This window comes from Bubalus bubalis, chromosome 2 (genome assembly GCF_019923935.1).
Source record: "Bubalus bubalis isolate 160015118507 breed Murrah chromosome 2, NDDB_SH_1, whole genome shotgun sequence".
NCBI classification, from domain to species: domain Eukaryota; kingdom Metazoa; phylum Chordata; class Mammalia; order Artiodactyla; family Bovidae; genus Bubalus; species Bubalus bubalis.
The window spans coordinates 35,076,044-35,095,936 of record NC_059158.1 but is presented as its reverse complement, the minus strand read 5'-3'; the positions used below and the strand labels follow the sequence as shown (position 1 = coordinate 35,095,936).

The 19,893-nt window shown below is 52.8% G+C and overlaps 2 protein-coding genes across 4 annotated transcripts in view; both read left to right on the top strand.

The window, feature by feature from the left end:
• Positions 1 to 3,937, top strand: part of PTK7 (protein tyrosine kinase 7 (inactive)) — a 64,258-nt gene extending 60,321 nt beyond the window's left edge. For all 3 annotated transcript variants that reach the window (XM_025269591.3, XM_044929831.2, XM_044929830.2), the window contains exons 18-20: positions 1,080 to 1,231; positions 2,039 to 2,217; positions 2,928 to 3,937. In XM_025269591.3, the coding sequence (XP_025125376.2) occupies positions 1,080 to 1,231; positions 2,039 to 2,217; positions 2,928 to 3,088 (492 nt within the window). In that variant the 3' untranslated portion in view covers positions 3,089 to 3,937. The remainder of the gene's footprint in view (positions 1 to 1,079; positions 1,232 to 2,038; positions 2,218 to 2,927) is intronic.
• A 6,726-nt stretch (positions 3,938 to 10,663) lies between these two features.
• On the top strand, positions 10,664 to 19,871 carry SRF (serum response factor). Its single transcript, XM_006069245.3, has 7 exons — positions 10,664 to 11,589; positions 13,327 to 13,593; positions 14,637 to 14,898; positions 15,455 to 15,574; positions 16,633 to 16,824; positions 17,153 to 17,229; positions 17,459 to 19,871. The coding sequence occupies exons 1-7, from the start codon at positions 11,074 to 11,076 to the stop codon at positions 17,552 to 17,554; spliced, it is 1,530 nt and encodes a 509-aa protein (XP_006069307.1). The 5' UTR covers positions 10,664 to 11,073; the 3' UTR covers positions 17,555 to 19,871.
• Positions 19,872 to 19,893: the final 22 nt, after the last annotated feature.

The following is a 19,893-nucleotide window of genomic DNA, read 5'->3' as shown; positions in this document are numbered from 1 at the left end:
TCCCTGGTGCTCCAGTGGCTGAGATTCTGAGCTCCTAATGTAGGGGGCCAGGGTTTGGTCCCTGGTGGGGGAGCGAGGTCCCACGTGCTACAGCTAAGAGTTTGTATGCAGCAGCTAAAGGTCGCATGTGTGGCAACTAAGACCCAATGCAGCCAAATAAATAGATATTTTAAAAATAGACATTTAAAAAAAGAACAAATAAGTTACGATATATTTATGATGAAAAACAACTCAGTACAATGATATCCCAAAAAAGGGTGACTCTCCCAATGTTAAGTGAAAGAATACGGGTACAAAAAAGATACACATTTTTGTTGCTTCCAGCTTTATCTGGTTCTCAAACAGGCAAAACTGAATTGCATTGTTGAGGAACATATGCGTAAGTGGTAAAACTATAAAGAACAGCCAAGAAATTATTATCCCAGAACGATGGTGATTACCTCTTGAGAAAAGGGGAGAATTTGTGATGGGGAAGGAGTCAATGGGGGTTTTCAGGGGGGCCTAGCATTGTTGATTTTTGTGTTTTTTTTTTAACTTGATGTCTGTTAACTGAGTGTGGGCATTATAATTATTCATGAAAGTACACATATATTTAGTGAACTTTTCTATATGTAGTTTGCAACAGAAAATAGAAACCGAGTTTCCCTACTCTCTCTCTCTGGCCTTCCATCCCTCTTCTCAGAGGCAACCAGTCTGTGTATGTATGTGGGTGTGTATATCTACGGTCACTTATACACAAATTTTATACACATATATGATTGTTTTTTAATATTATACGTTTTTGTTTTTTTTTTTCATTCAGCAGCTGGTTACCGTGTGTTCTTCCCACCCCGTCTGCCACTCACTTAGTCTAGCACCTGCTGTGCGTGGGGGGAGCACTTCATTTCATTAAATTCAGTTCTTCCAAGGACCCAGGAGGCAGGTCCTTTTATAAGAAGGAAACAGGCTATTGGGCCTCTGCTCTGGGGCTTCCTAAGCATCGCATTAATAGCCCGGAGACCCCACCAAGGGCTGTGTCAAGGGCAGTTCCTGAAACCCGTGGTCCTGGGCTGCTCTGATGGGCCCCTTCCTCGTTCCAGGTGGGCCTGTGCACCCAGGTGGCCCTGGGCATGGAGCACCTGTCCAACAACCGCTTCGTGCACAAAGACCTAGCCGCCCGCAACTGCCTGGTCAGCGCCCAGAGACAGGTGAAGATTTCGGCCCTGGGGCTCAGCAAGGACGTGTACAACAGGTAGGGGGCGTGGGTGGGGTGCCGAGGGGCAGAGGGCAGACACAGCTGGGCCGGTGGAGGGGCCTAGTCCAAAGCTGGAGGGCCTGGGGGAGGGGGCCCAGACCCCTCCCACCCTCTCCCAAGGGTGCGCAGGCACCCCAGCCAGTCGACCTCAGCTCCCTGACCTTATGCTTTTCTCTAATGATAAAAAATTACAAATCTTTAAAAAGAAGAACTAGTCAAACTTTATAGCAGTTTCTATATAATTTAACTATACGTAGGGGTCCCTCTGTTCCTGAATTCAGTCATTATTCTTTTCAAGCCTAAGACTTAAAGCTCAGCACCCACGGCCAGAGATCACTCTGGAATACATGCTTACATAGTGCCTCCAGGAACCCCCCACACCCCGAGTCATCCCAGCTCTGACTCACCACGGTTCGTCTGGCTGTTGCTTTAGTCATGGTTGGTTTATCACCAGCAAAGTTCTTTAAAATTTCTTTCCACTTAACATATGCATTTTTCACACTCTTAAACTAACAAAGTATGTATGACTAGAAGCTTTTAAAAAATACTGATATTTCGGCAAAGTCTGATTCTTAAGGGAATTTTTTAACCATCAGACCCCACACAGATGCCTCTAGATTTCATCTGGTTTATGTATGCCCCCACCTCTTGCTAAACAAAAATGTTTCCAATTTCCCAGGATGCCTTGAAACAGGAAACTTGGGTTCCAGCCCGGGTGTGAAACCAGACTCTTGTGTTGAGGCTGGGGTCCCAGGCCGTGAACCTCTCCCCACCCCCCTGCCTCTGTGTCCTTCTGTCCCGCAGTGAGTACTACCACTTCCGCCAGGCCTGGGTGCCCCTGCGCTGGATGCCTCCCGAGGCCATCCTGGAGGGTGACTTCTCCACCAAGTCTGACGTCTGGGCTTTCGGCGTGCTGATGTGGGAGGTGTTCACCCACGGGGAGATGCCCCATGGTGGGCAGGCAGACGACGAGGTGCTGGCAGGTAGGCAGCTGTATTTCCAGGGGCCAGTTCATCGTGTTCTCTCGGTGGAGAGCTTACTCAGGGTCCTGGGACCAGTTCAGCCTGCCTCCCCTCAGGGCTGGTGTCCACAGGTATATGGATATGGCCGTTCCACTTGTAAGATTCCCGACACACATTCATACCGCTGGGTAAATAGCCCTTGTCCCTGTCATGGTCACTCTAGCCACTCTGATGCCTGCCCATTGACCCCACTTCAGCCCCCGTGCACTGGCTGCTGCTTGTGCAGCGTGGACCCTGCCCCCGCCCGCCAGTGGGAACTGTCACCAGGGAAGGCCCTTTCCTTCAGTTGCAAGATACTTGCCAAGAACTGCGTGAATCTTTTTCTCACCCGCACTGTCCAGTGCCCCGGAGAGTCTCCCTCTCGTGGCTGCCTTTGGGAACTGCAGGCTCCGCAGAATGTTAGCAAACATGCATGCTCAGTCACGTCCAACTCTTCGGGACCCCGTGGACTGTAGCCTGCCAGGCTTCTCTGTCCATGGAATTTTCCTAGGCAAGAATGCTGGAGCGGTTTGCCATTTCCTACTTCAGGGGATCTTCCTGACCCAGGGATCAAAGCTGTGTCTCCCTACATTGACAGCTGGATTCTTGACCCTTGAGCCACCTGGAAAGCCCATCGAGTATTGGACAGGTGGCTAAATATTTTGACTACCCTTCTTTCCTTCTTTCTGCAGACTTGCAGGCTGGGAAGGCCAGACTCCCGCAGCCTGAGGGCTGCCCTTCCAAGCTGTACCGGCTGATGCAGCGGTGCTGGGCCCTCAGCCCCAAGGATCGGCCCTCCTTCAGCGAGATCGCTAACGCCCTGGGAGACAGCCCCACGGACAGCAAGCCGTGAGGAGGGAGCCCAGGCAGGCTGTGCCTCAGGATGGCGTGGGCAGGGGAGGACTTCCTGGGGCGTGCCCACAGCATGAGGGGCTAGATCCCGGTCCTCCTGGGCACCAGGGGCCCCGCCCTGGCACCACAGGCACTGCTGAGGACTGGCAGGGCCTGGGCTTTCTTCCTCTTCCCCACCTTCAGCCCTTCGGAGAGGCTGATTCGGACCCAGACTGGGTAGCTGGGGCCTTGGTCTGGGCAGCTTTCTCTGCCACCCCTACCCCCATCAGGGACAGTGTGGGTGCCTCAGGTAACCCCAATTTCTGGCCTGGGTCTCCTCCCCTTGTCCAGGTCCAGTTCTGCCACCCACCTGCCAACTTCATGCCGGTGGGATGGGGGTGTGTGGTGTTGGGCTGCGGGTGAGCTGGCTTCAAGGGAGTTCCTTAATATACTCAAGTCCTGCGTGGTTCTGGCCCCCCAGGGCCCACTTTGGGGTCTGCACTTGGATTGTGGAGGACGCGGCCAGCGAGTCCTCCCGCATGGACGCGAGGACTCTGACCCAGCCCCAACCCAGCCCCGAGTCTCGTCCCACCCTTCTCTCCTTTCCTCATCCTAAGTGCCTGGCAGATGAAGGAGTTTTCAGGAGCTTTTGACACTATATAACCCGCCCTTTTTTGTATGCACCGTGGGCGGCTTTTGTATGTAATTGCAGCGTGGGGTGGGAGGGCATGGAAGGTGGGGGTTGGTCCTGGAGGAGACAGGACGGTGGCCCCCCTCCCCCCGCCCCACACCTTTATTGTTGTTGTTGTTTGTTTGTTTTGGTTTTTTTTTTTTACACTCGCTGCTCTCAATAAAGAAGCCTTTTTTACGACCTGCTTCTGGTGCTCACTCCCTCCCGTTGCCCATAAATGATGTACCTCCTTCCCTTGCACATCAGAAGGAGCAGTGTGCCTTCTCGGAGCCTGGCGTGGGGGTGCTACGGCAGGGATACCTGGTGGACACGGGCTCTGGTCTCTGGTTTGTGGAGCAGTTGGAAACTTTTTTTTTTTGGTCGTGCTGCTCAGCTTTTGGATCTTAATTGCCAAGTCAATGAATTGAACCCAGGCTATGGCAGTGAAAAAGTGGAGTCCTTAACCACTCAACTACCAATTCTCTCCAGGAGCAGTTGAGAATGTGGGCTCAGAGGAGGCGGTCTCGTTTCTCTGATCCTGTGTTGTTCTCTGATGCCAACTAATTATTCTCTGCTGGCTGGCCACGTACTCACATTTGGGTGGTGCGTGTAGACGTGTGAGGGTGGGATAGGAGGAGTTAATGATACCTTCCGGTCTCTGAATCCCTTCAAGACTCTAGGACGGTGGTGAACAAGACAGGACTGAGCAAAGATGCATTTACTGCCTCACTCACCCAGGGCTTTCAGCCTCAGCTGGTTTGATTCCTGGCTCTTCCTTGCCCAGACCTCTCGTGCCATCAGTCACCCTCTCCCAGATTGGAAATTCAGCATGGTTTCCCATCCACGAGAAATGAGTCCTGACCTCTGGAATTGTTCTGGTTCCTGCTGTTCCTCACCAGATGTTTCAGTAATGAAAAGAACAGCTGGGACGTCCCTGGTGGTCCAGTGGCTAAGACTCCACACTCCCAATGTAGGTTCGCTCCCTGGTCAGGGAAGTAGATCCTACATGCCACAACTAAGACCTGGCACATCTGAATAAATAAAAAAATATTTTTAAAAAGAATAGGTAATATTTATTAAACACTTGTTTTGAGTCACTTTACTAAGCACTTAATATGTATAATCTCATATTGAATTTGTTCGACCACTCTGTTAGCCGGATTTTATTGTCCCCTGTTCACACATTTGGGAGGCAAGGTAGTTTCCATGAGGTCACCCAGCTGGTAAGTGAGCCACTCTTGTGAATATACAGTGTGGTCCATCGTCATGTGTTGTAGTGAAAAAATCCAGAGCAATTTATCTAGAACAGTGTTTTTCAAACTGTGGGTTGCACCCAGCAGTAAAAAAAAATGAAATGTAATAAAAACTGTCAGAGTACATTATAGACCTTATTGGTAAGTATTGTTTTACAAATTTTGTGTGTTGTATTTGGTATGTGTTTGGGGGTGTTAACTTATGTCTTAGTTATTACAGTGGTGCTTCTGCATAAAAAACCCACATCTCACATGAACAATCTATTTTCCTCACTCATAGTCTGCAAGTTGGTGAGGTTTGGTTGACCTTGACTAGACTTCACTGCATTCACCCAGGCTTGGTACCAGGTTGTTGTCTAGCTTGGGTCTCCTCTCCTGGCCCCATGCCATGCTCTCATGCAGGAGCAGGAGCACAAGAAGTCCCATCAGGTCATGCCAGCACATTTATTTACTTATTTATGGCTGTGCTGGGTCTTCGTAGCTGCGCTCAGGCTTTCTCCAGTTGTGACGAGTGGGGACTACTCTCTGGTCGTGGTGTGTGGGCTTCTCGTTGTGGTGGCTTCTTTGGTTGCAGAGCATGGGCTCTAAGTGTGGGCTCAGTAGTTGTGGTGCCTGGGCTTAGTTGCTCCAAGACATGTGGAATCTTCCCAGACCAGGGATCAAACTTTGGTCCCCTGGATTGGTAGACAGATTCTTAACCACTGGACCCCTGGAGTGGTCCCATGCTAGCACATTTAAAAGTGTAAGTGTATTAACATTTTACCAGCCAAAACGAGTCACAAGTCAAAACCCAACACCAGCACCAGAAAGGATGTGGATATCTCATTCCAACCCAAGTGTGAAAAGTAGGTGCAATAATTGAATTCACCCCAGTTTGCCATGTTAAAAATGATCTCCTGTGGTTGAAATTCTGGGAAGGCAGTACTCTAGAAAGTCATTCATCACTTGAGCCTCTTCTAACACCTGGTCTTCTTTGACTGCTCTACAGCCGCTAACACAGCAGGTTACGTCTGCCTTTTTGGGGTGCTGCGTCATTGTATCATGCAGGATCTTTCAGTGTGGTGTGTGGGCTCTCTAGCTGTGGTGCACGGGCTCAGTAGATATGGCACCCTGAGGCTTAGTTGCCCCAGGGCACGTAGGATCTTAGTTGCCTGACCTGGGATTGAACCCACATCCCGGCATTGCAGGGTGGATTCTTAACCACTGGACCACCAGGAAGCCCCCACATCTGTCTTTTTGAACTCGGCTGTCTTGCCTTTGGTGATGGTACCCCCTGTACACTTTCTCTAACCAGGCCTTCTACAGCCCTGGTCGTGGCTTCCCTCTTCTGCCTGCTCCAGGGATGGCTGTTCTCCTGATTTCTGTCCTTGGCCTTCCTCTTTACATTCTCAGCCTCAGGAATCTCCTCTTACCTCATGTGGCTTTAACTGGCCCTCCAGTGTGGACAGTTCCCAAAGCATTAGCTTCAATTCCAACCTCTACCTCAAGCTTTAGATTCACACTCCCTTTTTTCTAACAGGACATTTCTCTCTACCTGTTTCCGTGGGCCCAAACTGAGCTTAACCTCTCTCTCAAACCTGTTCCTCCAGGCAAGTTCCGTGTTTCCATTGTTGGTACCATGGTTTATAGAGGAGTCATCCTTACTTAGAATCTCAACCCACCATGAACCATCTTTGAGCTCTCCATGCAGCTCATCACCAAGATCCATTTATTCTCCCTCTACTCTGTTTCTATCTTTGCTTAGTTTAAGGGAATTTTTTTTTTTTTTTTTTGCATAAAAGTAATACCGGGGACTTCCCTGGTGGTCCAGTAGCTAAGACTCTGCTCCCAATGCAGGGGCCCTGGGTTCCATCTCTGGTCAGGGAACTAGATCCCGCATGCTGCCACTAAAGATACCACATGCTGCAGCTGAAAGATCCCAAGTGCCACAACTAAGACCCCGTATAGCCAAATAAAAATTTTTTTAAAGTAGATCATGGAAGAAGTCAAGTGGTACAGATTTGTATAAAGCAAAAAACACATTCCTCTAGTCCCCAAAGCCCACTCTCTGGTGGTGAGCACACTGCGTGTTTGCAGCGTGGCTGTCCTGACTTTTCCTGGGGATACTGACTTTTGACCTTTTCATTCCCACTAACACTGCCATTGAGACCTCTTTTCTTCTACATGAAGTTAAGAATCCCTATGTAAAGGTTAATCCCCAATGCAAACAGTTTTGTTTATTGGCTGCGCTGGGTCTTCGTTGCTTTGTGCAGGCTTTCTTTAATTGCCATCAGTGAGGGCTGCTCTTCTTGCAATGTGCAGTGTTTCTCATTGTGATGGCTTCTCTTGTCACAGAGCGCAGGCTCTAGAGCGCACCGGCTTCAGTCATTGCAGCTTGCAGGCTTTAGAGCGCAGGCTCAGTAGCTTCGGTGCACAGGCTTATTTGCTCCACTATATATGGAATATTCCCAGACCAGGGATCAAACCTGTGTCCCCTGCATTGGCGGGCAGATTCTTATCTACTGCACTACTAGGGAAGTCTGAAAACAGTTTTTTCCCCCAACTTATTTGGCTTCGCTGGGTCTTGGTTGCTCAGATGTGGCATGTAGAATCTAGTTCCCTGACCAGGGATGGAGCCGGGGTCCCTGTGTTGGGAGCTTGGAGTCTTACCTACTGGGAGCTCGGAGTCTTAGCTACTCGGAGTCTAAGCTACTGGAACTTACCAGGGAAGTTCCATGAAAATATTTTCAGTGTTAGCAATTTTTTTGTGTGATAGCAATTTTTTAAAAGCAATCTTAAATTTGTTCTGATTTTATTTGGGTGATAAAAATCTGGAGAAAGAAAGGTCAGGTGGGAATGGCATAGAATGAGGAGAGCTGGCTGGAATCTTGATGCCCTTCTGGAGGTCCTTCATGGTCTGGATGGACAGGGGGCTACTGCAGTCGAGGCCTTATCTGAGAGGCACCAAACTCACATTCCAGGGAGGCCAGGAAGGGAACTTATCTGAGTTCAGTGGGCTGTGCGGAGTCTGTGAGGAACCTGAGAGCAAACGCCTCTTCTATGGCCATCGTTCAGCTGCCCTCCAGCCTTTTGTGTTCTTGTGGTCACGTAGGTCCAGGGGTGCTAAAAATTCCAATTTTTTGAGAAAGGCTGTATATTCAGATTTTTATGTAAAATACCCTGATTTGAAAATATTCTGTGGTCGAAATAAAACACACCTATGAACCATTTTTTTTTGTTTTAATCATTGTGTTTGCCTTTTTTTAATTTGGCTGCACCAGTTCTCAGTTGCAGTAGGCAGGATATTCGATCTTCTTTGCAGCAGGTGGTATCTAGTTCCCTGACCAGGGATCAAACCCAGGCCCCCTGCACAGGGAGTGTGGCATCTTAGCCACTGGACCACCAGGAAGGTCCCTGATCCAGTTTTCACTTTAACTTTATCCAACAATCAACAGTTTTGTTTCCTGAACCTGCAGTAATGTAGTATGGGTGGAGGTCTACCCTCCTCCTTCCCCTTGCCCCCCCACCCCCAGCTCTGGTTACAAAGGGTCATGAAGATGAAGCCATGGTAAGCTGGCGAAGGAGCTGTGGCGCTAATACTGGTGGTGGGACTGACACAGGGGTTGGGTGAAATGGGAGACCCATAAACCTCTGTGAAGGGAAGCCGAGTATGCTCATTGTGGACCCCCTTCCCTGTGGACGTGGCAGGCAGCTGTGGTTCTCTGCCGAGTGGGCTGTCCACCCTTTGTGTGTCTAAACTAGGCGTCTCAAACAGAAAAGTATTTAGATCCCGACAGCTGTGGTAAGACTCAGACAAACCCCAAGCAACCATTTGTGGCCCCTGAAACCCGTCTGGAACCTATTTATCTATTTGACCTGTTCTTCCTCTTGAGCTTACACATTCCATATGTTTAACTACCTGTTGTGTGGAGTAAATTAGGAAAAGAGGAAAAAAACTCCTTAAAAAACTATTAGGAAAGGGGGATGAGGAGGGCTCTTAATTCCTGTATTTAGGGGTTTGATGAAAAAGCCGTGTTTTTAGTTATATTTGTGCATGTATGTATATATATATATATATACATGATATCTCACAAATCTTGAACATACTTAATTTCAGTATTTTTCAAAGTCTTGGATTGCAATTCACAGTAAGATATGCAGTTGACATTGTTATCTAGTACACACACATTGAACCGTATGAAATCGGCAGTATCCTACCCTTGACCTATAAAATGGCAACTTTATATTGTTCAAACTAAAAATAATACAAAGAGAAGTTTTACACCATAATATTTACTCTTGTTTTTTTTGTGAGACCCATTAAATTAATAATCATTTACATGCTGGCTGCAGTATACTAAATTGCAGTATACTAAATATACCTATCACTACCACTTAATTCACCACCGACTGCTTTATTTAATCTTTACAGTAATTTACAGTGGGAATCATCACTCTCTCCCATCCCCTTAAACATAAGGTGATTACCTCACCACTTGGACCACTACTGCACTTTAATCTGTATCTCATCTAATCTTTATTAAGAACTTTGAGGGATGGGTACCAACAGTGAAGTCATGTGGAGTTTGGAGAGGTCAAACACTTGTTTCCAGGCGCAGGGCTAGGAAGAGGCAGCTTTCAGATTTTAATAATTTCTGTAATAGTGAAGTTCAAGCTACTTTCACTGCCTTGTAGCTAAGAACCAGACCCACACTGTAAACCTGGGTTTTGCAGCACTCCAGTCTAACTCCCCCCAGCCCCCTTCTATGGGCTTTACTTGGTTTTTAAGAGAAGGGTGTGTGTGTGTGTTGCTGTGTGTGTGTGTGTGTGGCGCGCGTGTGTGCACTTGGCTTACTTAAACTTTATGCTCCGCTACACTTTTTCCCAGGCCTCTGCACTGGCTGGGGGTGGGCTTTATCCCTGGGACCACCCCCTCCCCCAGTCCAGCCCGCAGCTGGAAGTCTTCACAGATCTTCATCTCTCCTCCCTGCCCCCATTGGCGACCGGGAGGCCGACTGTCTCCCCGGGTCTTTTCCAGATGTACGTCTGCCAAAGATCCCCGCCCCCCGCAACCAGTATAGAGAATGATGAATGAGGACAGGGGAGCCGTCCTGGTGGGAAAGTGGCGTCGCCTTGAAAAGAGAGGGAAAGGGAAAGGAAGTGGTTGGGGGGAGGGGAATTGGTGGAGCCGAGAGGCCGCGCGGCGCAACAAGTCTGGACAGCGGGGACCCAAGCCTCCTCTGCTCGGCCAGTAACGTTGACTCCCTCAGGAAGGCTTGGGGAAGTGCTCTAATCCCTGTATTCCCTGGAAATTTGGGCTGCATATAATTTACTGCAATCCGCACAATCCACTCAGGGACTATCCCAGTGTTGGCTTCCAGCCCTTGCAGCGCCGAGTTCCCAGTGCGGCTCCCTCTCCTCCGCAAGACTGCGCCCCAGTGCTCTTCCAGGCTTCCTCTCTGCAGGTTCCTCCCAATTCTTTCTACCATTCTCTGGCCAGGGGGCGGAGTCGTACCTCCTCTCCTGTTCCTTTAAGAGGCGTCGGCTCCTCCCCTTTTGGAGTCGCCGTCTGACGCGGGATGACAGCAGCGAGTTCGGTATGTCTATGCAAATAAGCGCCCCCTGTGGGCCAATGGGGAGCGGAGGTGCCGGAACCGCGGACCAATGGGGCGGGGGTGCAGGGGCTCACCATATAAGGAGCGGCCTCGCCATAAAAGGAAACATTGTATCTCTTTATATGGGGGGAAGGGTCGGGGGATCCCTCGCCGCCAGCGCGTGGTCCCGGCCCCCTCCACCCGCCGTCTCGGCCGCGGCCGGCAGCCCCTGCCCCCCGGGGGACGCTGACGGCCGCCGGGCGCGCCGCCCTAGCGTACGGACAGGGGGCGCTCCGCGCGGCCTGGGGCAACCCGGGCCACAGGGGCAGGAAAGTGAGGGCCCAGGTCGGCCCGGGCGTGCAGGGGCCCCGGGTTCGCAGCGGTAGCGGCGGCAGCGATAGCGGCATTAGCAGCAGCGGGAGCACCGGGTTGAGCCGGGAAGCCGATGGCGGCGGCGGCGGCGGCTCCGATTCCTCGCTGACTGCCCGTCCGCCCTCCTGCATTGAGCGCCATGTTACCGAGCCAAGCTGGGGCCGCGGCGGCGCTGGGCCGGGGCTCAGCCCTGGGGGGCAGCCTGAACCGGACGCCGACGGGGCGGCCGGGCGGTGGAGGCGGCGGGACTCGAGGGGCTAACGGGGGCCGGGTCCCCGGGAACGGCGCGGGGCTCGGGCCGGGCCGCCTTGAGCGGGAGGCTGCAGCAGCAGCGACAACCACTCCGGCGCCCACCGCAGGGGCCCTCTACAGCGGCAGCGAGGGTGACTCGGAGTCGGGCGAAGAGGAGGAGCTGGGCGCCGAGCGGCGCGGCCTGAAGCGGAGCCTGAGCGAGATGGAGCTCGGTGTGGTGGTCGGTGGGCCCGAGGCGGCGGCGGCGGCCACGGGGGGCTACGGGCCGGTGAGCGGCGCGGTGAGCGGGGCCAAGCCGGGTAAGAAGACTCGGGGCCGCGTGAAGATCAAGATGGAGTTCATCGACAACAAGCTGCGGCGCTACACGACCTTCAGCAAGAGGAAGACGGGCATCATGAAGAAGGTACCGGGCTGGGAGGCTGGCCGGCCAACGGGAGCCCGGGAGGGTGGGGACGCGTAAGGGGAGCCCGGGAGGAAGGCAGAGCCGAGGCGGAGGTGAGAGGCGGCGAGTCCGCAGGAGGTGTGTGGGAGGGGTTGACTGTTGCCCCGGGAGGGTGAAAGGGGAGGGGCCGCCAGGGAAATGTGGGGAGAGGGGAGATGCCGCGAATGTCCGGAAAAGAGAGGAAAGGCGCCGAGGTGGGAGTGACGGGCGCGAGAGAGGAACACGGCCCTTGCAGAGCGGAGGAGTGAAGAGTGGTGATGGGAGGCTGCGGGGCTCCCGGGGAGGTGGTAAATGAGGCCGGGGGGTCAGTAGGTCCAGTGCTCTCTGGTGTTCCGGGGAAGGCGCCGGAAAAGCAGGGAACAGATAAGAAGGTATGGGGTCGAGGAGGCTGGAGCTGTGTAACAACAATGAGCGAACATGTGTGGAAGGAAGGTGGGCATCGCTAGAGTGGTGTTGGTTGGAAAGACGGGCAGGGCTGATGACCGAATGGGGCTCAAGAGCCCCAGTTAAGGGAGCAGGGCAGGAAAACGGATGCTACCCTGAGCATCAGAAACCAAGTCCTGCGATGGCCATGAGTCTTCATGCATCCACTGGAAGCCTGCACATTCCCTGCAGGACAGGCCTCAGAACCATTTGCCCTTGGGATAAGTGGGATTTCCAGCCCTAGGGAAAAATCGGTGCACTGAGTTTGGGGAGAAGGTTTGCAGAGGTACCTAGCAATGCCTCCTCTTCTAGCTGATTATCCAGTGAAAAGAATGAGGAAAGGAGTCATCTTTGGGCTATAGATGATATGGGAAGGAATGGAAGCAGAGAAACTGGGAAACAAGAAGCTCGAACTCTGGAAACATTGGCCGGTGTTTATATCCATCCCATATAGAAACCAAGGCTGCTTCCAGTGGGTTGTGGAACTTTATTGGGAGTGAGGATGCCACCTATGGGGCCATCCTTGAAGGCCCCTCCCTGGCTTTATGGCAGGGTCAATTCAGTTGCTCAGTTACTGTCTGACTCTTTGTGACCCCATGGACTGCAGCACACCAGGCTTCCCTGTCTATCACCAGCTCCCGTAGCTTGCTCAAACTCATGTCCATCGAGTCGGTATTATGGCAGGGTAGTAGTTGCTAATCTAGCTGCCATCTCCCATCACTCCAGACACTGTTGCATTGAGACAAAGAAAGTGAAAAGAGGGAGCAGAGTTCTATAGAGCAGGACAAAATGGCAACAGGTTAGTGCCTGTGCAGTTTCTGGAAAGAAATATGGGACATTTAGAGTTTAGGTGGCTCCTTATCCCTGACATATATGTGACACTCAGTGTAGTAGTGACTTCATCCTGGTCCCTGTGATGGTAAGGAGGTGTTGGGAGCCATCTCTTCGTGAGGCTCTGGCACCAAGCTGTAGTGAGGAGCAGCTCCCTGGGCCACTCTGTGTCTGCTGAGGTTATATGCTCTGTCACCAGGAGCTGTGACTATTTGCTTGGGGTATCTGCTGGTCAGTGGGGCTGTTCCTCAAAGGAGGGGCATGGGTTTTTCTTCTACTCTTCAGCTAACCTTCAGACAGGACCCCCTTAGAGTCACTGGAGAGGAAGGTCATTATGGGAGTGGGAGCTTGAGATCACTGTGTACTTCCCTTTTTCCTACTAGCCAAGGAAGGTAGCAATTAAACATTTTGCTGTTCTACCCATCTCCTCCCCCCTACCCTCAGGCCTATGAGCTGTCCACGCTGACAGGGACACAGGTGCTGTTGCTGGTGGCCAGTGAGACAGGCCATGTGTATACCTTTGCCACCCGCAAACTGCAGCCCATGATCACCAGTGAGACTGGCAAGGCACTGATTCAGACCTGCCTCAACTCGCCAGACTCTCCACCCCGCTCAGACCCCACCACAGACCAGAGAATGAGTGCCACCGGCTTTGAAGAGACAGACCTCACCTACCAGGTGTCGGAGTCCGACAGCAGTGGGGAGACCAAGGTGTGTTTGGGTCTCCTGTCTGAGGGGAAGGAAGGGGAGGGACCTGACCAGCAGAGAGGGGAAGAAGGGGTCTTTCTCTCTTAGCCTGGACAGGTGGATAGGTGCCTACTGATGTGGAGTGGAGCCGGGTTAGTGCCCCGCATCTTAGGGTACAGGTGTCCATCCTTGCTATCCTGACAGGAGGCCGGCCCCCTAGATAAGCGGGCGGCCTCCGTGCCCATATAAGGCCGGCTCCGGCTCCACGCCGGCCTCCCGCCTGCAGCCCGCCTGCCTGGCAGGGCTCTTGCATTCCTCCCGCCAGCTGTCTCCCTGCTGGGGGCGGGGGCGTCGTTTAGCCCTGCCCTCCTGGCTGACTGGGTCGCCCGGGAATAGGAAGGGAGCATTTATGGGTTCCAGGGTCCTGGGAAGCCACCAGCACTGTCAGCAGGCCGGCTGATTGGCTACGCTGGAGACTACCTTACTAGCCAGCCGCCTGCCCCTTCAGGACGTCCGGGCCTGCGCACGTTAGAGAGTGTATTCACTCGGCTGTTAGGGATGCCGGCCCTGGTTACGCCTCCCCCTTCCTTTTCCCGGTAAGGAGAGGGGGCGGGGCTTCCTCCTCTTACTGCTCTCGGGAGCTCCACCTTCCGGGTGGCCCTTCACGAACTGGCCAATCGGAGCAAGCGGCACTGTTTGCCTTAGCAACGCCTCCGCCAATCAGGGGCTTCGAGCTCCACTGCTTCGCCGACGTCCGGCGCTGACCCACCTCCAGGATCTGAACCCCCCTCAGTTCTCTGGGCTTGGTTCTCAGCTCGTGGCTTTCTCCTTCTTATAAGAACAAAGCTTCCCTGAGGGGAGAGTCCGTGTTCTAGACTCTCCAATATTTTAGTGGTAGGGTTAGTTTATTCCCAGGATATTTTGCTGAATGAATAAAGTCTTTGGTGCTTCATTGCCAGACCCCTCAAGATCGCTCTCAAACCCTAAGTTCCCTGAAAAACTGAGAAACCTATCTCAGAAGCAGGATCTGGGAGAGGCTCACCACTCCATCTTTACTCTGGGTGTAGGATACACTGAAGCCGGCGTTTACCGTCACCAACCTGCCGGGTACCACCTCCACCATCCAGACAGCACCCAGCACCTCTACCACCATGCAAGTCAGCAGCGGCCCCTCCTTTCCCATCACCAACTACCTGGCACCAGTGTCTGCTAGCGTCAGCCCCAGCGCTGTCAGCAGTGCCAACGGGACTGTGCTGAAGAGTACAGGCAGTGGCCCCGTTTCCTCCGGAGGCCTCATGCAGCTGCCTACCAGCTTCACCCTCATGCCCGGTGAGTCACAAGGGGCAAACCGAGCATTCTAAGAGTGGGTTTAGGGCTGGTGCAAGGAGAATGTCTTTTCTTACTCAGAAGGAGGATGGACAGGGGCCAGAGCCTGAGAGAAGCCTCTTATGTCCCATTGGTAGGCATGCCCTTACCCCCTGGGACTTGAACTGTCCTTGTCAGTAAATTTCCACCATACACTCGGGCCTTGCCTAGCAAGCCCAGCCCTGTGCCCCCACTGCCACAGGGACAGGAGACATTCTACCACTTCCCTACCTTGACTGGAAGGCACATTGTGTCCTTGATGGATGGGTGCCTGCTCCTGTGTCAACCAAAGAGGGTAGAGGCAGGTTCTGGGGCAGGGGAAAGAGGGAAGGGCAAGAACAGAGTATGGAACCCCATGGAGATAAGATTCTGGACCTCAGGGGCCTCTTTGGCTCTCAGGAAGGATAGTAATGGGAGCTGGGGATAGAATGGCAGCCCCTGGGCCTGGGGGTGTTTGAGGGAGCTTGGTGAAAGTGGTGGTGGGTAGGACAGAGCACGAGTAAGTCTTTGTGTCTTCTAGGTGGGGCAGTGGCCCAGCAGGTCCCAGTGCAGGCCATTCAGGTGCACCAGGCCCCACAGCAAGCGTCTCCCTCTCGCGACAGCAGCACAGACCTCACGCAGACCTCCTCCAGCGGGACAGGTATAGCTTGAAACTCTGTCACCTCCCTGCCCTCCATTCATGAGACCTAGCAGCAGGTGCCCAGGTTATCCATCCTGTAACTAAGGTCAGCATATTTCTTAATGTGGAGACTGAGGCTTTTGGGTTAACCCTTTCCCTAATCCTTATGAGAAAGTCAGGTGAGGATGGCTAGTTTTGAATCCCGCCCTGCAGTGGGGCTGTGGATTTCAGGAAGAAATTGGGGACCATTGAGGCCACTCTCCTTCGCACTCAGGTGAAAAGCCTGAGGCCCTGAAAGAAGTTCCTTTCCCACAGACACACATTTGCTCAATTGCCAGGAAGGATTTACAGAGCAGTTGTCTCCTTGTGGGAGGGTATCCTAGCTTTTGAGTAATCATAAGTCCCCTCCATGTCTCTAGTCATTTTAGAAATGATGGGGGAAAAAAAGAAAAAAAAAAGAAATGAGACATTTTCAAAATAAAATTACTTTGAAGTTCTTGTTAATCACAACCCTGTTACACAAAGTGTGGTCTGTGGAAGGAGGACCAGCATCATGTGGGAGCTTGATAGAAATGCAGACTCTCAAGCCTCACCCCAAACCTATTGAATCAGAATCTGCACTTTTAACAAGATCCCCCAGTGACTGTACGCACATTAACGTTGGAGAAGTGCTTGTTTAAAAGCTGGTTCTGTTAGCCGCATGTTGAGGAAGAGGGAGGAGAAGAACAAATGAGAAATGGGATGTAGGCTCTCTCTCAGAGAAGAGTATCTGAGTCTCCTTGGCTTGGGTCAGTCATTGTAATCTTTGTTTTCCCAGGGCCTTGGGGTCTTGGAACAAAGCAGATAGATAATCGAATAGCGCGGTGTGATAGGATACATTGAAAGGTTGGTGCGGTGTGTTCAAGAAAAAAATAAGGCTTTTCTCAGTTGATGACAGGGAACAGAGGAAGGAGCTTTGTCTAGGTTTCGACCTGGGCAATGGCAGGAGGGCTCTGGAGGCCTGGAGTTCCTGGGGGTGGGATGGGGGCTCTCAATCAGCACCAGTCCCGACCTCCCTGACGTGTGTCTGTGTTTGCCAGTGACGTTGCCTGCCACCATCATGACGTCATCTGTGCCCACAACTGTGGGCGGCCACATGATGTACCCCAGCCCCCATGCGGTGATGTATGCGCCCACCTCGGGCCTGGCTGATGGCAGCCTCACTGTGCTCAATGCCTTCTCCCAGGCGCCATCCACCATGCAGGTGTCCCACAGCCAGGTCCAGGAGCAAGGTGAGTCAGGGGCAGGGCTGCAGAAAGGAGGACCATTTCCTCCCTCACACACACACTCACATGCCTCCCCTCAACTCACATGCACACACTCAGACATACCCAAACCAGATGCTCACACATATACCTATATGTACACACACATAGATGCTTCCACACACCCTCGAACACCCACACTCACATGCACACTTGACACATTTGGACACTCACCCTTGGGCACTTACATCTGAGATTCACCCAGTCAACTTGTGCACTTATCATCACACCTCCAGAATCTGGAAGTTTCTCTTGAGCAAGTGATTTGAGTCTCTCCTGTGGTTATCTCATGCAGGTGGCGTCCCCCAGGTGTTCCTCACAGCACCATCTGGGACAGTGCAGATACCAGTTTCTGCAGTTCAGCTTCACCAGGTAGGTGGGGGCACCTTTCATTCCAGCCAGCCAGCCAGCCTCTTCTTTATCTTGACTTGGGGGATTTCATTACTGGGTGGTCCAAGCCAAGATCCTTAGCCGGGAGGCCTATCCATTTTCCTGGTCAGGTCTGGGTGGTGGGCAGGTGGGCAGGCAGGCAGGGGGCAGCCTGAGCTGGCTGGTCAGTTCCAGCCCCCCACCTCCTCCTTACATACCCCCTTCCCTCCAGATGGCTGTGATAGGGCAGCAGGCCGGGAGCAGCAGCAACCTCACCGAATTACAGGTGGTGAACCTGGATGCCGCCCACAGCACCAAGAGTGACTGATCCGCCCTGCCGCCCTGGACAGATGGCCCAAGGGACGGCACCACTTATTTATTGTTGCCTTTTCACGTTTTCTTTACACACATGTTGACGGGCCGCAGGAGGGAGGCGGGGAGGAGCGTGGGCAGCCACAGGACTGAGCCCTCTCACTCCAGCCAAAGAAATGGGCCAGCCTGCCCTCCACCCCGGCCTCCCGCCCCCTTCCCCCCTCTAGCTCCGCCTCCCATTTTGTTGCCGGTGGGGCTGCCCTCCCTCCTCAGACTCCCCTTGCCAGCTTGGCTCCATGTTTGCCATGAGTATTAGCTTACCCGATGGGACCGTGCCCCCCACCACCATCACACACAGGTCTCTGTGGGACTAGGCACTGTGTCCCCCTGAGGAAGCAGCGAGGTGGAGGGCCTCTCCCCAGTCTCCTTGCTGACCCCATGTCAGCACTGTGTCTGCCACAGGCTGGGTCAAAAGAGCCCACCCCCTGCCCCTCAGGGAGCCAGCTGGGGAGATGGGGCTTCTTCCCTCAAGCCGTGCCCGTGGCCCCTACAGCTCCTGAGCAGCGGGGCCTGTGCTCCAGCACAGCAGATTCCCAGGGCGTCCTGCCCTGCCCTGCCCTGCCCTGCCACTCCCTTTGGAACTCCAGGGGCTGCTGGCTTGGAGGGAACCACCCGTGTTCCCCTGTCTTCCCCCCTCTCCTCCCAGCTGCTTTACTTAAAGTTGATTTTGAACTTTTTATTTGAGGAGACGAAGTGAAAACAAATCTATAAATATATATTTTTAAAATATTTAACTTTTTTTTATGGCGTTTTTCTCGTCCCCCTCCCTGCCCAAGCTCCCCTTCCCTGGGGAGCCCTGAGGCTCCCCGGAACTGGCTGGGCCTCTGGGGACAGAGCCACCCCATGAGCTTGGGGCTCACCAGTGTTGGGGGGGAGATTGCCCGGTCCTGGGTTGTTTCCAGGAGAAAACCGGGGGAGGGGCCCTCAGGCCATGCCCCAACGGGGTGGGGAGGGTGACCCACAGCTCTGGGCCTCTTTTTGCCCTTCAGAGCTGTTGCTAGGGAGAGGGAAGGGGGAGACCAAATGTGGGTGGGGGGTGGGAGGTGTCAGAGGCAACTGACTTCATTTGTGCCACACGCATGGGCATTGCAGCCTTGCGCGCCCCCAGGCCTGCAGCTGCCTGGGGCCCAAGTTGCAGTGAGCAGGGTGGGGTCTGGGAGGGGGCGAGAGGCAAGATTGGGGGGCAGATGAAATGGGAGCAGCTCTTGGGCTGAGTGTGGGATTAGGGGAGCCAGAAATGGCAGCTCTCCCAGGGAGTGAGCAGCTACTGTAACTTTTTAAAATTAAGACAAAAAGCCTTGAAGAAAATGACTTTATTTTTCTAAGTGTAACCTCAGTATTTATGTAATTTGTACAGGGGCCGTGCCCCACCCCCTCTGCCCCCTTTGGGGTAGATCTTGAGGGTGGGCCAACATAGGGGGAGGGTCTTTTACCCTGTGTCAGAGCCTACCTTCACCACCTGTATCAGAGAGGGAGCTTTTTCAAAACAGGGCAGTGGGGGGTGGGTGGAGTTTTATTAACCCCTTAGGTCTGCCTTGAGTAGGAACAAGCCTGCTTCTGTGATGAGGTGAAGGGGTGGGGAAAGTTTATACACACAGCCTAATTATCATGGGGATGATTTGCCAACATGTTTGAAAACCTCCGGACCTCTAACCCCCTTTGCTGTCTTGCCCCAGTTTGGGGTGCCAAGATGGAAGCCATCTTTCTGGCCTTCTCCAGAAGATAGCAGGGGACTTATGGGTGGCTTATAGATTGGGGCATGGCAAATCAGGGGTCAGAGAGTGGGGGAGCTTGGGACTCAGGTCTGCAACTGCCCAGCCCCTTTTCTCTACTCTTTGTTTTCACTCCACCATCACTCACTCACTCCCCTCTCCCTCACTCTGGGGAGGAGACCTTGATGAATTCCTCCTCTCCTTCCCACAAAAGACAGACCCAGTGAGTGAATCAGGCAAAGTGCTTATAATGTGTGTTGTGTGAGCGTGGCCTTGGGAGAACATGCGTGCGTCAAGGATGAGGTGGCATTTTTACATGCAGCGACCCTTGGTGTTTCCCTTCCTTGGTGGCTCTGGGGTGTGTATGTGTGTGTGTGTGTGCGCGCGTGTGCCCGAGTGAATATGTGTGTGCGAATGTGGGGTGTGTATGTTAGTGGTTTCTACTTCCCCTGGGATGCTGACCCAGGAATAGTGGACATGGTCACAGTCCTATGTACAGAGCTTTCTTTTGTATTAAGAAAAAAATACTCTTTCAATAAATGTATCATTTTTGTGCACAGACTGTGGGGTCTTTGCTTTTGTT